We start from the raw sequence: 15,865 nt of genomic DNA, 5'->3' as shown, positions 1-15,865 counted from the left end.
GCCATGGGCTCCGCTGGGCGGCTCCTCTCTCCCCTGGTCCCGCGATGGTCTCCGCTGGGCGGCTCTTCTGCTGCATGTGGTGTCAGGTGGGGTCATTCACGAGCTGATAGCCAGGCCGAGAGGTCCAGGAAGGCTTCACTTGTTCTGGAACTTAGTGTGTCTCCTGGTGGCCTTGCCACATGGCCACCACGGGCTTCCTCACAGCCTGGTGGCCTCAGAGTAGAGGGATCTTTCATGGGGCTGGATCTGCCTCTTCAAGGACTGAGCTTGAGAGTTCAGAACATCACTCACTGCATTCTCTTGGCCGAAGCTGAGCCCCAAGGTCACCTGGGGAGGCGCACCCCGCTCAGGAGGGCAGCAGTCACCATAGCTGGGCCTGAGGCTCTTCTCATTTTAACACAGCGTTGGGTCCCGTCAGCCCCGTTTCTGTCACATTTGTCACCGTCTTTGTTACTCACTGTCGTTTTCCTGCATCTGCAATTGCCGTGATGGGAAGGGGGGTTGCATGTCCACAAAGGCGTCGCACTGTGCCCCTGCCGTGGCCCCTTCCCAGGTGAGGTTCTCAGCCAGTGGCAGTCACCACTTTGGGATGCAAACATCCAAGGGCCGCTTCCCACAGGGACCTTTGTGATTGGCTTGTTCCTGGAACACATGGGACCTGCCTTCTTCATCCCAGGACCCTCACCTGATAAGCATAAGCAGCCTCCTCTCCCCTCCCACACGTCAGCAGCCCCAGCGTGCAGGAGGGAAGGAGAGGTTCACGTCCCCCACCCCAAAAGCCAGACCAAGAGCGGGGACTTCGGGTGTGGGCCTAGCCCTGGAGATGCTTGTTCCCAGCACCTGGCCAAGCCTGCCGCCTCCTGCGTGGGTCTTGCCGCAACCCCAAACACACAGTGAGCAGCAGCCTACGAGGGAAGTGGCAGCCCAGGCGTTCTGGTTCTTCTCTGGCTTTTCACTGTGAGCACTGGGGGGTGGGTCCCAACAGACAACACTCGTTCTCCCCCAAGATCTGCTGCCTTCTAAGTCCCTAAACAGGTGTCATCCCCTTCACACTTTCCTCATGTTTTTCTTACTTAAAATTGTCTTTTAGGAGAAGTTTGCAGGCTGTTCCCTGAGGTCTGGGCCAGCAGCCCCACCATGCCCTGACCCACCATTCCCCTGGCCGCGGGCTGAGTGTCCCGGCCTCATGGGAGCTCCTGGCCTTGCCGTGCAGTGTGACACTGCCACACCCACCTCACGGCTCACAGCCGAGTTTCAGGTCATGTTTTCTCCCAGCCTCAGTGTAAACAAAAATAACTCTTTGCCCCGTAAGCAAATGAGCAGAGGCCTCAGGACCCTCCCCAGCCCACGGCTCTCGGGGCGCACTGGAGCCCTGTGCCTGGACACCCCTCTTGGGTGTGCACGTGGCCGCCCCTTCTGCACATCCCGCACTGGAGCCCTGTGCCTGGACACCCCCTCTTGGGTGTGCACGTGGCCGCCCCTCCTGCACATCCCACACCCCCACCCCGGAGCGAGTGCTGCCCGGCACAGCCCCTACGTGCGCTTTCTGCCACCCGAGGGCCCCGACCTCCACCAGCCTCTCTGGACCCCAAGAGTCCCAAGACCTGGGTGCGGACTCTGAAGCGTCTGGGGGCTGCCTCCCTCTCTGCAGGGCTTGTTCATTGTTGTCCCTAGTGGGGTTTCTGTGGCTGTGCCGGACCCCATGGCTCCCGCGGGCTGTGCTAGCAAGGCCTTCAGCTCTGAGCAGCATGTGAGCAGGCCCCTCTGCAAAGCCAGGCAGAGCGTGCAGCATCGTCCATCATGGGCACTTTTCCCACCACCACCCTGGGCTCACCGACTCACATGGCCCTGGCAGTGCCACTCCGGGTCCCATCGTCGGGGGTTTCCAGGAAACAGCGTGTGGGGGCCTGGGCCCTGTTTGCCATTCGGGCATTCTCACTCCAGACAAGTCTGCACAACCGCTCTGATTTGATTGATGGATCGATTGACTGATACAAGGTCTTGTTCTGTCGCCTAGGCTGAGTGCCGTGGCACAGTCATGGCTCACGGCAGCCTCCACCTCCTGGGTTCTAGCGATCCTTCTGCCTCAACCTCCTAGGTGGCTGGGGCTACGGGCATGCACCACCATGCCCAGCTAATTTTTTATTTTTATAGAAATGGGGTCTTGATATGTTGTCCAGGCTGGCCTCAAACTCTTGGGCTTAAGTGACCTGCCTGCCTTGGCCTCCCAAAGTGCTGGGATCACACAGGCCTGGCCTTGATAGTTTTCAGTTATGGTGCAGAACAAGTTCCCGCTCTTCCTCCTGACAGGGCTGCTGAGTGGGACCCTAGATGTGGGGACTCCTCTGTGCCTTGGCCTGGGAGGCTTCAAGGTCCCCACAGCCAGGTTTTGTGCTTAGAGCCTTGAGCTGGGCTCGGGGCCCGGGCCCCCATTCCTGCTGGTCCCCAACCGGCATGTCCACACCCACATGCCCATCCCCAGGGAGAGGGCATCCTGAGCTTGAGGGGCCGCCTGTGGACCCCAGCGCTTGGGGGTTGTGTGGGCAGCAGGCAGCGCGTTCTCTGACCGCCTGTGTTCTCGAGTTCGGCACGGACGGTTTACAGGTGTTGTCTCTCCTTCAGTTAGAGTGTGTATTCTTGGCTTTTAGATGGTAAAGATTTTAAGACAAAAATAAACACTTTGCTTTTGCTTTAAAAACTCGCTTCCCCCTCGGTGTCCCTTGGCTCTCAGGCTGGCAGGTGGGCTCCGCGTGTGCAGGGTCAGGCGAGCTGGGGGGATCCTGTGTACAGTAGGGGCCGGGGTCAGGGGGCCAGGGACCCACATGCCTATCCCTAGCCCCACCCCCCGAGATCGGCCAGGCACCTCACAGCCCCTCCTGTCCCTGCAGACCCAGCCGGTGCCCAACCCCGTGGCGTACTACCTACACCACTCACCCTGGTGGTTCCACCGCTTCGAGACACTCAGCAACCACTTCATCGAGCTCCTGGTGCCCTTCTTCCTCTTCCTTGGCCGGCGGGCCTGCATCATCCACGGGGTACTGCAGATCCTGTTCCAGGTGAGCCCGCGCCGCCCGTCCGGCCCCCGTGTCCACAGACGCTGGTCCATCGCCCTATTTCTGGCTGCCCTGCTGTCTGGGAGGCCCCTGGGGCATTACAGGCCCCTTTTCTTGGGAACAGCCTGTCCTCTCCAGCCTTTGTTGGTGTCAGGGCCTCACTAGCTCCTTCTCATCCCCTGCAGGGCCCCACTGCGGCCCTGTCGCGGGCTGGAGGCTGAGGGTCTCCTTCCCAGGCGTCCTCCAAGGACTGGCTCCTCCCAAGAGCGTTTCCTGCAGCTGCGAGAGGCCCAGCCGTGTCCTGGGCTTGGCAGTGGGACGGGGTCAGGCACACCAAGGCCCTGTGTGAACACCCCCACATTCCTGGGATCCCCTCCTACGATTCTTCCATTCTAGAGGTTTCCTTTCACATGTTCATGTCAGTCCACCAGGAACCAGGGTCCGAGAGAGGCCGGGGTCATTTGTCTCCATGTGGGTGAGGGACTGACTCCCTCTGCCCCCAGAACTCCAGGCACTCCTGAACCCCCCGTCTTGCCCATGCTCACTGCCATCCGTGCCCCACAAGCCCCCTGCACTGAGGGCGCCTCGAAGGGCAGGGCACCCCCATGCCACCTCCGGCGGGGCTGGGCCAATCTTGGGCGTTTGCTTTTCCCTGTAAATGCTACATTCCGATCATCAATTCCCAAGGAAAATGTGGTGGGGATTTTAAAGGTGGTTCTGTCTCTCTCGATTGTTTCAATGGAGTGTAACATACATCCAGGGCAGTGCACAGGTCCCGGGGTGGCATTCCACATGCTCTGGAAAATAGATGGACCTGGGTGCCCCATGCCCCTTCCCCTGCCCTGCCCCATGTCCCTGCCCCCGCCCTGCCCGCCCCTGCCGGAGCACCACAGCCTCTAGGGGCAAAGCTCCATCAGCAGGCGCGGGTGCCACGCCATGTTGGTGCACGTGGGGGCGCCCACGGTTGTTGGCCGGGCCCTGTTTGATGGTGTGTGTCCTGTGGTCGGTCCGTCTGTCCTGTCTGTGCACTCGTGGTGGTTTCTGGTTTTCACCACAGCCTGCCGTGCACACACGCAATCTCGTCATCCCGTGGACGTGTTTTCAAGGGCACTGCTGTACCGTGAGCAGGCCTGTGATTCACTTTACTGGAAGCTGCACGTGTCCCAGGGTGGCTGTGCCGTTCTTGGCCCCTCCCCCGAGCAAGGACTCTGGCTGTGGTCGCAGAGGCCCTGAGCAGCTCCTGACCCCTCGGGCTTTTCCACATTAGCTGCTTGGAGGCAGGCGCTGGGGCCTGTGGGGTGATTTCTCTGGCGGGCATCGATGTCGCTGTGAATATAAGTGGGAAGAACGGACTTGCTCACAGATCGTCCCCCGTCCAGGACCGCACATTTCTCTCTGCAGCTGCCCAGAGCTCCTGGAATAGTTTCAGTTGGTTCTGTGTGGCCGTGCCCCTCGCGTGTCTGTGGGCTCCTGCAGTAGCGTCAGTCGATTCCGTGTGGCCGTGCCCCTCACGTGTCTGCAGGCTCCTAGAGTAGCCATACCCCACGCGTGTTTGCAGGTTCCTGGAATAGCTTCAGTCGATTCCGTGTGGCTGTGCCCCTTGCGGGGGCAGCAGCTCCAAGGTGACTGCTTTTGTTGATGTTGCAAATGGTGCCCTTTTAACTCACACTTCCTCCTCTTGGGTGCTAAGTGTGGGACTCGGACGGCCTCAGCCTTTCTCGGGCGGCCTCTGCACTGGTACTACCCTGTCTGTCCGCGGGCCCCTCGCAGACGCATCCTGTGGGCGATCTGGGGGTTCTGCCGGTTCTGCGTCCATCCCTTTCTCCCCTGCTGGGTGGGGTTGAGTGCCGTCTGGGTCTGGGGTCCCACAGCAGGGAGGGCCCCCGCCCTGCGCGCTGTCTGTCACGATGCCAGCTGTGGGTTGTTTTTGTGGCTGCTTTTATTCACTTCTCCTTTGTGGTTATTAGCCACGAATGGATGCGGAGTTGTAGTAAGTGTTTCTCCATCAGTCATGAGATGCTTGTTCTTCCATCTGTAACGTGGCAGGTTACGTTCATGCTGCAGGTGCTGAAGCGAGTTCACATTCCCAGCACATCTGAGCCTCTTCCTGTGCGGGAGTCTGGAAAGCAAAGGTGACCGTCCCTCACACCTGGCAGTGCTCCTGCGTGAGGCCACCTGTGCCACCAGGGTCTCTGTGACTGATCACCCTTGGGGGCCACAGGACAGGCGGGGTTTCAGTTCCTTCTTGAGGCAGTTTTTGTGGTGAACATATTCCTGGGAATTTGTTGATTTCATCTGTTTTCAAATCTTGGCAAAAAAAAAAAAGTCATAATATTATCTGAGTTTTATAGCCTCTCAAGTAGCCAGGAATACAGGTGCCACCACGCCCAGCCATTTTTAATTTTTTGTAGAGATGGGGATCTCACTATGTTGCCCAGTCAGGTTTTGAACTCCAGGGCTCAAGCCCTCCTCCTGCCTGACCTACTAAAGTGTCGTGACTGCAGGTATGCGCCCGGCCTCAAGGCCTGTGTCCTCACCGATGCAGCTCCTGAGACAGCGGGAGCAAGGTCATGCTTAGGGTCAGCCTGGCCGTCTGTCTCTGTGAAGTCAAGGGCCATACATCTCAGCTGACGTATTTGGACGTATTTCCACATCTTTGTGTTTTTCTCTTTGTTCTTTGTATCTTTCGCATTTTTTCCTGTTACTTTCCCTCCTCTAATGGACAAGAAAGACCCTCTGTTTCCTCCGTGGTTATCAGCCGGGTTAACTTACTGGAGGTCTCAGTTTGGGCAGCATCTTTGCCACCACGACCCCCTGAGGTCCTCAGCCTGCCTCTGCCCACCCCAAGCCACCTGCATCCATTCCTCCGGTGTTTCAGCTCTGTTTTATTAAGAGACTTATTTTAGAACAGTTTTAGGTTTTCAGAAAAACTGTGCAGAGACTACAGAGGCTCCCTTATCCCCATCCCAAACAGTTTCCCTGCGCTCAGCACTTGCAATTGGCCGGGACGTTGTGTAATTGATGGGCAAGACTGGTAGATTGTTGCCACTACAGTCCCCAGCTGACAGGAGAGTCACGTGCAGTGTTGCTCACTCTGTGAGCTCCGACAAAGACGATGGAGGACAATGTGTGTCCCCATCACAGCTTCACGCGCTCGCTTGTGGCCCTGGAAGTCCTCTGTGCCCCGCCGGCCCTCCGTCTCCATGGTGCTGCCTCTGCTGGACGTTGTGGAGTGGGAAGCATCGTGCGGCCTCCGCGGACTGGCTCCCTTCCCTCCGCGTCTGCACGTGGGGCTCCCCGCGCCTCCTGGAGCCTCCACTGCCCGTTTCTCTTTGGCACTGAGACCCCCCTGGTCCACATGTGCCCGGTTTATTTCTCCACTCAGCCTCAGAAGGGCCACAGACGGAGCCCCGGGCACATGTGCTTCCCACACAGGGCACAAGGAAGGTTGTGCTGAGCACAGGCGTGGGACCAGGGCTGACTGTGCCAGCCCTGGGTCCCACTGCCACCCAGGGAGGGGTGTCCAGCCTGAATGGAGTGGTCTGTTCCAGGATTCCTAACCTGGGTGGGGCCGCACACACGGGCGACTCCTGAGCCGTCTTCAGCCATGTGGTCCTGGGGTCCCAGCTGCTGGAGGAGGGCCGGGCTGAAGACTCCCAGGAATGTACGGCCCCACAGGCGTACGGGGCAGAGGGTGTTTGGGGGATGATGCTGTGTGGGACTGAGAGTGACCCGCGCCCTCTACCATTGTAGTGCCCTGGCCGGGGCCACGCCCTCACTTGTGCCAGCCGAGTGCCCTGAGACCCAGGCCGCCTCTGAGCGTTGCCTCCCTGGAGCCCGTCCTGGTTCCGTGTGTTCCCGTGTTCCTTCCGTTGGGGAGCTGAGGCATGAGCAGCCTCCCTCCTCCTACGCGCAGTTTACACAGCTGTTCCGGAGAGTTCCTTGGGGCCCTGGGGCCACTGCTGCCTGGAGAGGTGCATGTGAGCAGTGACCGCAGAGCCCGGCCACCCAGCCAGCACCCACGGGAGCCATCAGCCTCCACCAGGGCACTGGGGACAGGGAGACACACCTGGGGCCGCCAGGGTGGGAGGGGCGGGGGTGAGCTCAGGTCTGGAGCCTCTGAGGCGCCTGCTCACAGGGGCTGTCCGGCCCCACCCCACCCACCCTGCCCAGAGGGCTCCTTGCCCTGTGGCGGCTGCACCTCACGCCCCCTGAGGCCCGGAGGCCCTCTCAGCCCCACGCGGGCCGGCTGTCCTGAGGCTGTCCCGGAGGGAGCTGGGCTCACGGGCCCGAGCTGTATGTGGTTGTGATGAAACAACACAGATAATGCAAAGTTCACGCTTTTGAAGTGAACTCAGGGGCGTTCAGAGTGTTCACAGTGACGCAGCCACCCCTCCGCCTGGTTCAGAACGTCCCTTACCCCCGACACCCCCCGCCGGGCCTCCCCCAGCCGCCGGACTGCTGGGAGCTTCATCTCTGGATTCCCGGGCCCGGATGTTCCATGCAGCTGGCCTCCGACGATGTGCAGCCTCGGGTCCAGCCTCCCTCCCTGAGCGTCATGACCCTGGGTCTGTCCCTTCCGGGGCACGTGCTGAAATCCAGTTCCTTTGCAAGGCCGGATGCGCTTGTGTGTCTCAGGCACAGGGCTCTAGGTCACTGCTGTCGTGGACGCTCAGACCTCAGCAGATTCTCTCCCTCCCACCATGTTCTCCATGTTCTTCCGCCCTCATCTCCTCTCCGTGACGCCGAAGAGAGACCTGGGTTCACGCCCACCCGAGTGCCCACCTGGGAACACAACACATTTCCTCGGCGGAGGGTCCCCGTGACCGCAGGCACGTCCTCAGCAGAGGGTCCTCACAAGCGCACCTGTTCTCCGTGGCAGCTGACAGGCGGGAGGCCCCAGAGGCATCCAGAGACCCCAACCCCACTCCTCCTTCTTGGGGCCACGTGCCACTGGCCTTGGAACCCCTGCTGCTCCGTCTCTTGGCCCCAGGATTCCATCACCTCAAGCTCCTCTTCCTGTGCCGGCCTTGGGGACCCCTCTGGCCTCGCCCCTGCTCCCAGCCACCGGCTGGGTCATCTGTGGGCTGCACGGCCGTGTGAGGACTCTGCCGGCCGGAGGCGAGCACAGATGGGCTCTGAGCAGATTGATTTCCCTCTGAGGAGATGGCTCAGTGACGCTAGAAGAAAAACAAGGAAGACTAGGTCCCCCAGGAGCACTCAGGCCGTGCACTCTACACGGAGCTGCGTTTTCATAACAAAACAGCCGACCAGATGGAGGCGAGAGATGCACCAGAGCAGCTGAACGCTGCGTGGCGGGGTCGCCTCCGCACGGAGCAGGGCCCCGAGTCCCCGAGCCCCGAAGCTTTCTTAGAAACGGGATTTCACGCCCAGATCTGTGCTCCATGGAGCCCTAGTTCCCTGAGTCTGGAGTTCCCCACTGAGCCCCCATCAGGATGACCCAAGGCGGCTTTGGAAATACGCTCAGGCGGGGCCCACCCTGACAAACACAGGCAGAGACTCAGGACTGGGCGCCGCTCGAAGCTCCTGACGGCTCTCGCGTGGCTGAGCCTCGGAATGGGCCCTGGCTCAGGGTGGGCCCCAGGTCACTTTGGTCCCATCTGCCAGTCAGGCTGACCACAGGGAAGGGCCGGAAAGGCTGGAGCTTTTCCTACCAGGAATGGATGGCAGGACCAGAGCACCCCAAAGAGTGGGTCCAAAGGTCAGACCTCAGTGCCCAGCCCTGCACCCTCCCTGTCACGGGAGTACAGGGCTCCCAGCTGCCCTGCCCCGCCCCAGACCAGCCCTGGTCACACTCAGAACAGAGGGCATGGGGGTCTGGACCGCCAGGGAAGCTGCTGGCAGAGGTGGCTAACCCTGGCCACGGCAAGGCGGAGCTGGTTTTAGCACAGGGGGTTAGTAACATTGTAGACGGTGGAGAATAAGAAAGTGTTAATTTGGGGCTCAGAACCAGGAAAGGTATTTTTCCAAATTAACCCAGGGAGAGCCACGAATGCACAGTTCATAAAACGCCATCATCGTCCATAAAACTGATGTGGCTGCCCCTGCGAGACCCTTATTAGACATCGGCGTCTGTGCCCTCAGCCTTCCTCCTGAGTTATGGGGACAAAGGCTGGGCTTTAGTGCATCAAATCTGGCCGACAGTGGCTCTGAGGGAGCCACGCCCGGGTCCTGCCCGCCCAGGGTCCACTGGCTCAGCTGCAGACCGTTACCCATGCGGGGCAACCGGCCACGCAAGCCGCCGCTGTCTCCCTGACGCCTCCGCGGCAACGGCCAGAGTGAGGTTTGGCAGCGCACCTGTGACATCACCTGATGGAGCTGCAGGGACAGCAGCTCAGTCTCCAGTTTTGTCACCTAATGATCACTGGCCTACGGGGGTGTCCAGACACAGGTCCCCCCAAGTCCCTCCTGCCGCAGCTTTGCCCACTGCTGCTGCTGAATCTTTCCCTGGAGCCCTCCCGGCCGTGCTGCCCAGCCAGCCCTGCATGCAGCCCCTCCCCTCTCCTGCTGTTCATCTCTGTGGCACAGGGGCCTGTGCCTGTGTCTCGCCTCCTTGCACTTCATATTTTGGAGTGGGAGCGTTACTGGTGGCCCCCCATGGCCCCTGTTGTCCGTGTCACCTGTCGGCTGAGGGGCGTCCCCGGCACCCACTCTCCAAGCACAGCCTCCTCTGTTTGGACACACCAACCCTCCCCGGGAATGACCCCGGCAGGCACCCTTTGCAGGTGAGGAGTTCCAGGAGGGCACAGGGTCTGGTCCAGTCCCAGCCTTGTGCATCACTAAAGCAAGGGACAGAAGCTGCACAGAAATGTGCAGTCATGGGAGGAACATTCTGGAAGCATCTGCCAGAAGGCACCTCTGAGGCGTCTGCTGTCCCCTCCATGAAGGCACCGCTGGGTTTCAGTTGTGATGCCAGGGCTGCGGGATGGCAAGGGCAAAGCTGGGTGCAGGGACCCCTGCTCCAAGAAGGGAGGATCCAGCCGCCCGGGGGCCCTGCACGAGGCTCAGCTGCAGCATCTCCACAGGCCATCCTCATCGTCAGCGGGAACCTCAGCTTCCTGAACTGGCTGACCATGGTGCCCAGCCTGGCCTGCTTCGATGACGCCGCCCTGGGGTTCTTGTTCCCCTCCGGGCCAGGCAGCCTGAAGGACCGAGTCCTGCAGATGCAGAGTGAAATCCAAGGCGCTCGGCCCAAGCCCAGATTCGGTAGGTGGCTGAGCCGGGGGACCCTGCCCCAGTGCCCACGGGCATAAGAAAGCCGGGTGGTGCCAGCCCTACAGCCTGCCGCTGTGGGTTGGGGGTGCCAGGGCAGGGGGTGAGTCAGTGTTGTCCACTGTGTAGCATGCCAGGAACAAGGTGCCTGACGTCAGGTGCTGCTCCATCCCCGGGACCCCGGACAGCTGACCCTTCGTGAGCACTAGCTGGGGTCTCCCCAGGACAGGCCAAGGGGGCGGCTGGGAGCCCCATCTGGAAGATCTCACTCCCCTGCCAGGCTCTGTGGTGCGGCGTGCAGCCAACGTCTCGCTGGGCGTCCTGCTGGCCTGGCTCAGCGTGCCCGTGGTCCTCAACTTGCTGAGCTCCAGACAGGTCATGAACACCCATTTCAACTCTCTTCACATTGTCAACACTTACGGGGCCTTTGGAAGGTATGGGCCCAGGGTCCCCGTCTCCCGGAGCTGGGTATGGAGCTGGGTATGTGAGGAGACTCAGCCCTGACCAGCTACATTCAGGCGGTGTTGGAGTGCGGGCCCCCATGACCCCAAGTGTCCCCTGCCCCTCCCCAGCGTGACCCAGGCACAGGCTATGCTGTCCCCATTACCGGGCCTGGACATGCAGGCCTCCTCCGTCCTGGTCCCATGAGGCAAAGGGGCAGGGCCCAAGGTCACCAGGCAGGTGGGCTGCGGCCCTGGAATGCCTACTGGGGGCGTAAGGAAGAGGCGACCAGGCCCTGACCCCCTGGGTGGCAATGCCGGGTAGTGCTGCCTGAACACAGGTGCTCTCCTTGCCCTGGGGCCAGCCCTTTGGCCTCTTCCCCCCTCGTGTCCACCCCGAGCTGCCGAGGGGCATGGGGCACATGCCGGCTGTGGCTGGGTCTTCAGGGGCAGGGAATGTGCTCTCGAATGAGCCCCTGGGGCCAGTCCCCAAGAGTACTCCTCAGCCCCACCCAGCCTCGCAGTAGCCCCTGACCAGGAGGCAGGTGGGGGGTGTAGACCCTCCACCTGGGCCAGGATGGTCAGTCGGGGAACCCCCCCATGCACCCCACTCAGCCCAGCCAGTGTGTGATGTGGGCCTGTCCTGCCTCGGTCTCCCGGCAGCATCACCAAGGAGCGCACGGAGGTGATCCTGCAGGGCACGGCCAGCCCCAACGCCAGTGCCCCCGACGCCGTGTGGGAGGACTACGAGTTCAAGTGCAAGCCAGGCAACCCCAGCAGACGGCCCTGCCTCATCTCCCCGTACCACTACCGCCTGGACTGGCTTATGTGGTTCGCGGCCTTCCAGGTGGGGGACAATCCCCGGCGGGCGCAGGAACCCACCTGTACCCCGCCCTCTTCTGCCCTCAGATGACAGGTTCCCAGAGCACCCACCGAAGGGGCTGGTGGGGAGGGGGATGGGGGGTGGGATCCTGCCTGAGCTGAGAACTGAGCCCACACGACATCCAGGCCCAGCCCCAGCGTCCCCCAGGGTCCGCCAGGTGGGGTCTCATGCCAGGAATCCCAGCCTGGGTGCCATAGCGAGACCCTGAATACAGAATTAGCAGCAGGTGAGGGCGGCACCTGTGGTTTCAGCTACGTGGGAGGAGGAAGGATCGATTGAGCCCAACCGCTGCAGCCTCAAATCATGACGCCATTGCACTCGAGCCTGGGGGACAGAGCCAGACCCTGTCTCAGAAAACAGGAAGGAAGGAAGGAATCCTCAGGGCTGGGGGTAGCAGAGGCACTCATGACAGAGCTGCTGTTTCTCTCCTCCTGGTCCCATCTCAGCCACCAGAAAACTGAGCCTCAGGGAGGCGCGGCCCAGACAGAGGGAGCTGGGGCGGACAGGCTCCGAGGCGCCCAGGCAGGGGAGTGAGGCCCGCGGCCGGCCTGGGAATGAGTGGTCAGGGCTACAAGAAGCATGCGAAGCAGGCGGCTCCTTAAGGGGACCCCAGCCAAAGAACTGGGGTGCGACCGCCCAGGGAACCCACCTCCAGGAAAGCCTCAGGACCACACGCTGCCGTACGGACAGAGAGGCTGGCGCGGGAGGGAGTGGAGGGCACGGCCGAGCATCTGGGGGGACTGTGCCTGGACAGTGCGTGGCGCAGCCATCTCCAGCCCGACCTCTCCTCCCAGACCTACGAGCACAATGACTGGATCCTCCACCTGGCCGGCAAGCTCCTGGCCAGCGACGCTGAGGCCCTGTCCCTGCTGGCATACAACCCCTTCGCGGGCAGGCCCCCGCCCAGGTAAGATGCCCTCCTCTGTTCAGGGGTCTCCCCCAAATCCAGGTGTCTTCTGGGGTCCCACCCACCTGTACCCACACCCCACTTGCTTACAGGAAGTGCCCCTTCCCTCCCGCAGAGGCAGGAGGTAGGGCCTGCTGGGAGCAAATAAGGGTCCCCCCCATCAGCCTTGGCATCAAGGCTGGTCCCACCCCTGCTTCATAGCCCACTCAAACCAAACCTGCCATGGTGAGAGGAGCCAGGACAGCTACTCTGGACACCACGGCCAAGGTCCCTGGCCGGGCAGGGTGCCGTGGTTCACACCTTTGTTGAGGCGTCCTCCGGGTGCCCGCTCTGCTCCTGGCCTGGAGAGGCAAGAAGGACAGGTGGGGCCTTCACTCCAGGAGCCCCAGGGCCCACAGTGAACTGGGCAGGGGACTCCTGTGGGCCGTGCAGCCTGGCCCACCCTGGGCAGGGACTTGGTGACATCCCAAGGAGGGAGCTCTGTGGGGTGAGATTCTCGGGAGCCAGAGGTGGCAGCCATGGGGGGAGGTCGCCCTCCTCCCCACACCGGGGATGGCTTTCCACACTCCACGCAGGGGAGCTGGGGTGCAGAGGAGACGCCCAGGACCCTGAGCACTGTGACCAGAAGACAAGGTTTTAGGGAGAGCTGGGGCCTCCAGAAGAGGAGCAGGAGGCAGGGATGGGGCCCCACTGGGGTACGGGAGGGGATCTGAGGACAGTGTGGGGTGGGGCAGAGCATGGAGGATTGGAGACGCCCACGTGGCCAGACCTGGGGTGGCCAGTCTGACAAGCATTTGCATCCCCTGCCCCACATGGGTGGGACTGAGCAGCCCCCTGGAGGTTGTAGGAACAGAGCAGAGTCTGGACTGCCCACCCCTCCCCTGCACCATCAGCCGCCAATTCTGACGGAAAACATAGCTGTGGATTTTCCCTCCAAGAACACTCAGGAGGTGGGACAGCTGCACCCTCTGGAGTTGCTCACAGCTGTCTGGAGGCCCCAGCAGAGGAGCTGGAGGGTAGGGGTGGGAGGGGGCACTGAGGTCCAGAGAGGCAGTGGAGCAGCTGGGCCCCGAGTCTGGCAGCCCAGGCAGGGTACTCCTGGCCAAGCGATGCTTCCAGGGCTGCTTCCCCAGCACTGGTATTATGGGGAGCTGGGGCAGAAGGGCAATGGGGTTCCCTTCTCATGGGGAGTCTCCATCCCAGAGCCTCTGGTGGGGTGGCTGCCCTCCTAGCTGGCGCCCTCAGACAGGCCACCTTCCTATGAATTAGCATGAAGCCCCAGGTGACTTGCCTGCCATGTGTCCACCAGCAGCCCTGGGAGCCCGAGACCTTGGAGCCTGGACAGGCAGACGTTCACCTGGGGATCTGGCCCCAGAACTCGTCCTTCCAGGCTCAGTACGGGTCTTCTCTGTTACTGCCCCCATCTCAGCAGCCTTCAGAGCCCCTCAGCCCCCACCCCAGATCGCGGCCTCCTCGGTGTCTGCGGACCCTGGAGCTGGCCCAGAGGAAGGTTTGCCATCGTCAGGTCGTGAGGGAGGCCTCTTCTGGCGGAGTGCACAGTCGGATCGCCTGTTTCTCAGCCAGGAGGTGCTGAAAAAAGGAATCATGTCAGAGCAGTTTCAGGCCCATCCATGGGTCCCAAAGTACCTAAAAGGATGGATACTGTGAAAACCAAGTGTGAAAAGCAGGATCTATTTTATATGAGCCAGTAACGAGTTAACATTTAGGGAAAACATTCAAAACATCTGAAATATTGAACATTACCACACAGCACACCTCTCCCCTGTCTCCATGATACACGTGTTTGGCAGCTGGAGCAGGCGGTACCATGAGGGGCCGTGGCCTAACCGTGGGCCTGCATTTAGTTCATCATCGACTTTAAAACTGGAAGATGGAGCAGACACTTATCCCTGTTCCTCCACTAAGGGCGACCAAGATCCCTGGACGTTATATATAAAACAGGAAGACTAAAGGAAGACTAAAGAGAGCCCACCAGCAGGGCCCTCGGGACAGAGCCACAGCCCCAAAATGGCGGTGTTGCCTGGGCTTGCTTTCTGCCTCATTTTCTAGACTTGGAGGTGAGGAAACTGGAAACCCAGTAATGCCAGCAGATACAGACAAACACCTCAACAAAAATCTGCTCTCTCGCTAAAGGGCCAGAAAAGAGCAGCCTAGCAAGACAGGAAATTTACAGAAAATAATCACCGCTCCAGCCAACACCACAGAAAAAACCATGGCCCCACCCACACCGGCAAGGCATGGAGTAGGGAGCCTGGACTCTCCTCCAAACGGCTGTGAGGGGTAACCACCCCTCGCTGGGGTGCTACCAGAGGAGGCCAAATAGGAAGCTGAGATTTTCATCTAAGTGGGCAGGAAGGACCCTCCCCCCGCCCGCCCCCCGCTTCTGTGGTGTCAGTGGAGACCACAGGAGGTGACTGGACTCCCCCAACCCCTGGCAGTACTGAGGGGCTCCTCCCCTCCGGAGTGGTATTACATACTAACTAGCAGAAAGTCAGGACCTTCACCACCACCCAGCAGTGACCAGGCCACCCCCGCCGTAGTGTCATGGAGGCCTAGTGCGTAGCCACGACTCCCATCCTACCCGAAGCAACAAGGAGTACCCCAGTCAACAAGGAATACCCCCAGTCAACAAGGAATACCCGCAATGTATCCACCGGAGTTCTACCCCAGCCTGGCTGTAGCAAGGCAATACCCCCCTTCTCTACTAGCATGGCGTCAGAAGAAGTCATCTAAAGCAGAAGGTTTAAATAAGATCCAAAATCTACTAATACACAAAATGTTTGGTTTTCAGTGGAAAAATCACTTGTCATAGCAGGAACCAGGAAGACACTGAACTGGTGAAAAAGGGCAGTCAACACATGACAGCACCAACATAAGAGAGGTATTAGAATGACTTCACAGAGATGTGAATGCAGCCATCGAAAAGGCATTCAGTAAGCAATTATGAACACAACTGATAAAAATACAGCCTAAGCAAAGAAATAGAAGATTTTTTAAAGAACCAAATGAAAAGTTTAGAAGTGAAAAAATAACTGATATAAAACACTCAACATCTGAATGGAAGGACAGAGGAAAGAATCAATAAACTTAAACATAGAAAGTACCCAATGGGAACAAGAGAGAGGACATAGAAGGGAAAAAACAGCAAGAGTCTCAGGGATCTGTGGGACTGAGACTATAACAAAAGATGCAGAATTCATGTCATCAAAGTCCTAGGAGGAAGAGAGAGCGAGCTTTAGGGCCGAAAACGTACTTGGAGAAATAAGAACTGAAAACTTCCTCCCAATTTTGGCAAAAGGGGCAAACCTACAGAGTCAATAAACTGAGT

General features: G+C 60.2%; 1 protein-coding gene across 1 annotated transcript in view; it reads left to right on the top strand.

Moving 5' to 3' along the window:
- LMF1 (lipase maturation factor 1) overlaps positions 1 to 15,865 on the top strand; it is a 110,769-nt gene that overhangs the window by 79,503 nt on the left and 15,401 nt on the right. Inside the window, exons 6-10 of the mRNA XM_011962454.1 lie at positions 2,889 to 3,056; positions 10,100 to 10,280; positions 10,567 to 10,720; positions 11,390 to 11,573; positions 12,404 to 12,516. Coding sequence (XP_011817844.1) covers positions 2,889 to 3,056; positions 10,100 to 10,280; positions 10,567 to 10,720; positions 11,390 to 11,573; positions 12,404 to 12,516 — 800 coding nt within the window. The remainder of the gene's footprint in view (positions 1 to 2,888; positions 3,057 to 10,099; positions 10,281 to 10,566; positions 10,721 to 11,389; positions 11,574 to 12,403; positions 12,517 to 15,865) is intronic.

Source organism: Colobus angolensis, unplaced genomic scaffold, assembly GCF_000951035.1.
Source record: "Colobus angolensis palliatus isolate OR3802 unplaced genomic scaffold, Cang.pa_1.0 Scaffold59, whole genome shotgun sequence".
Lineage (NCBI taxonomy): Eukaryota > Metazoa > Chordata > Mammalia > Primates > Cercopithecidae > Colobus > Colobus angolensis.
Note: the sequence above shows the minus strand (reverse complement) of the source record. Positions and strands in the feature narration are given on the sequence as shown.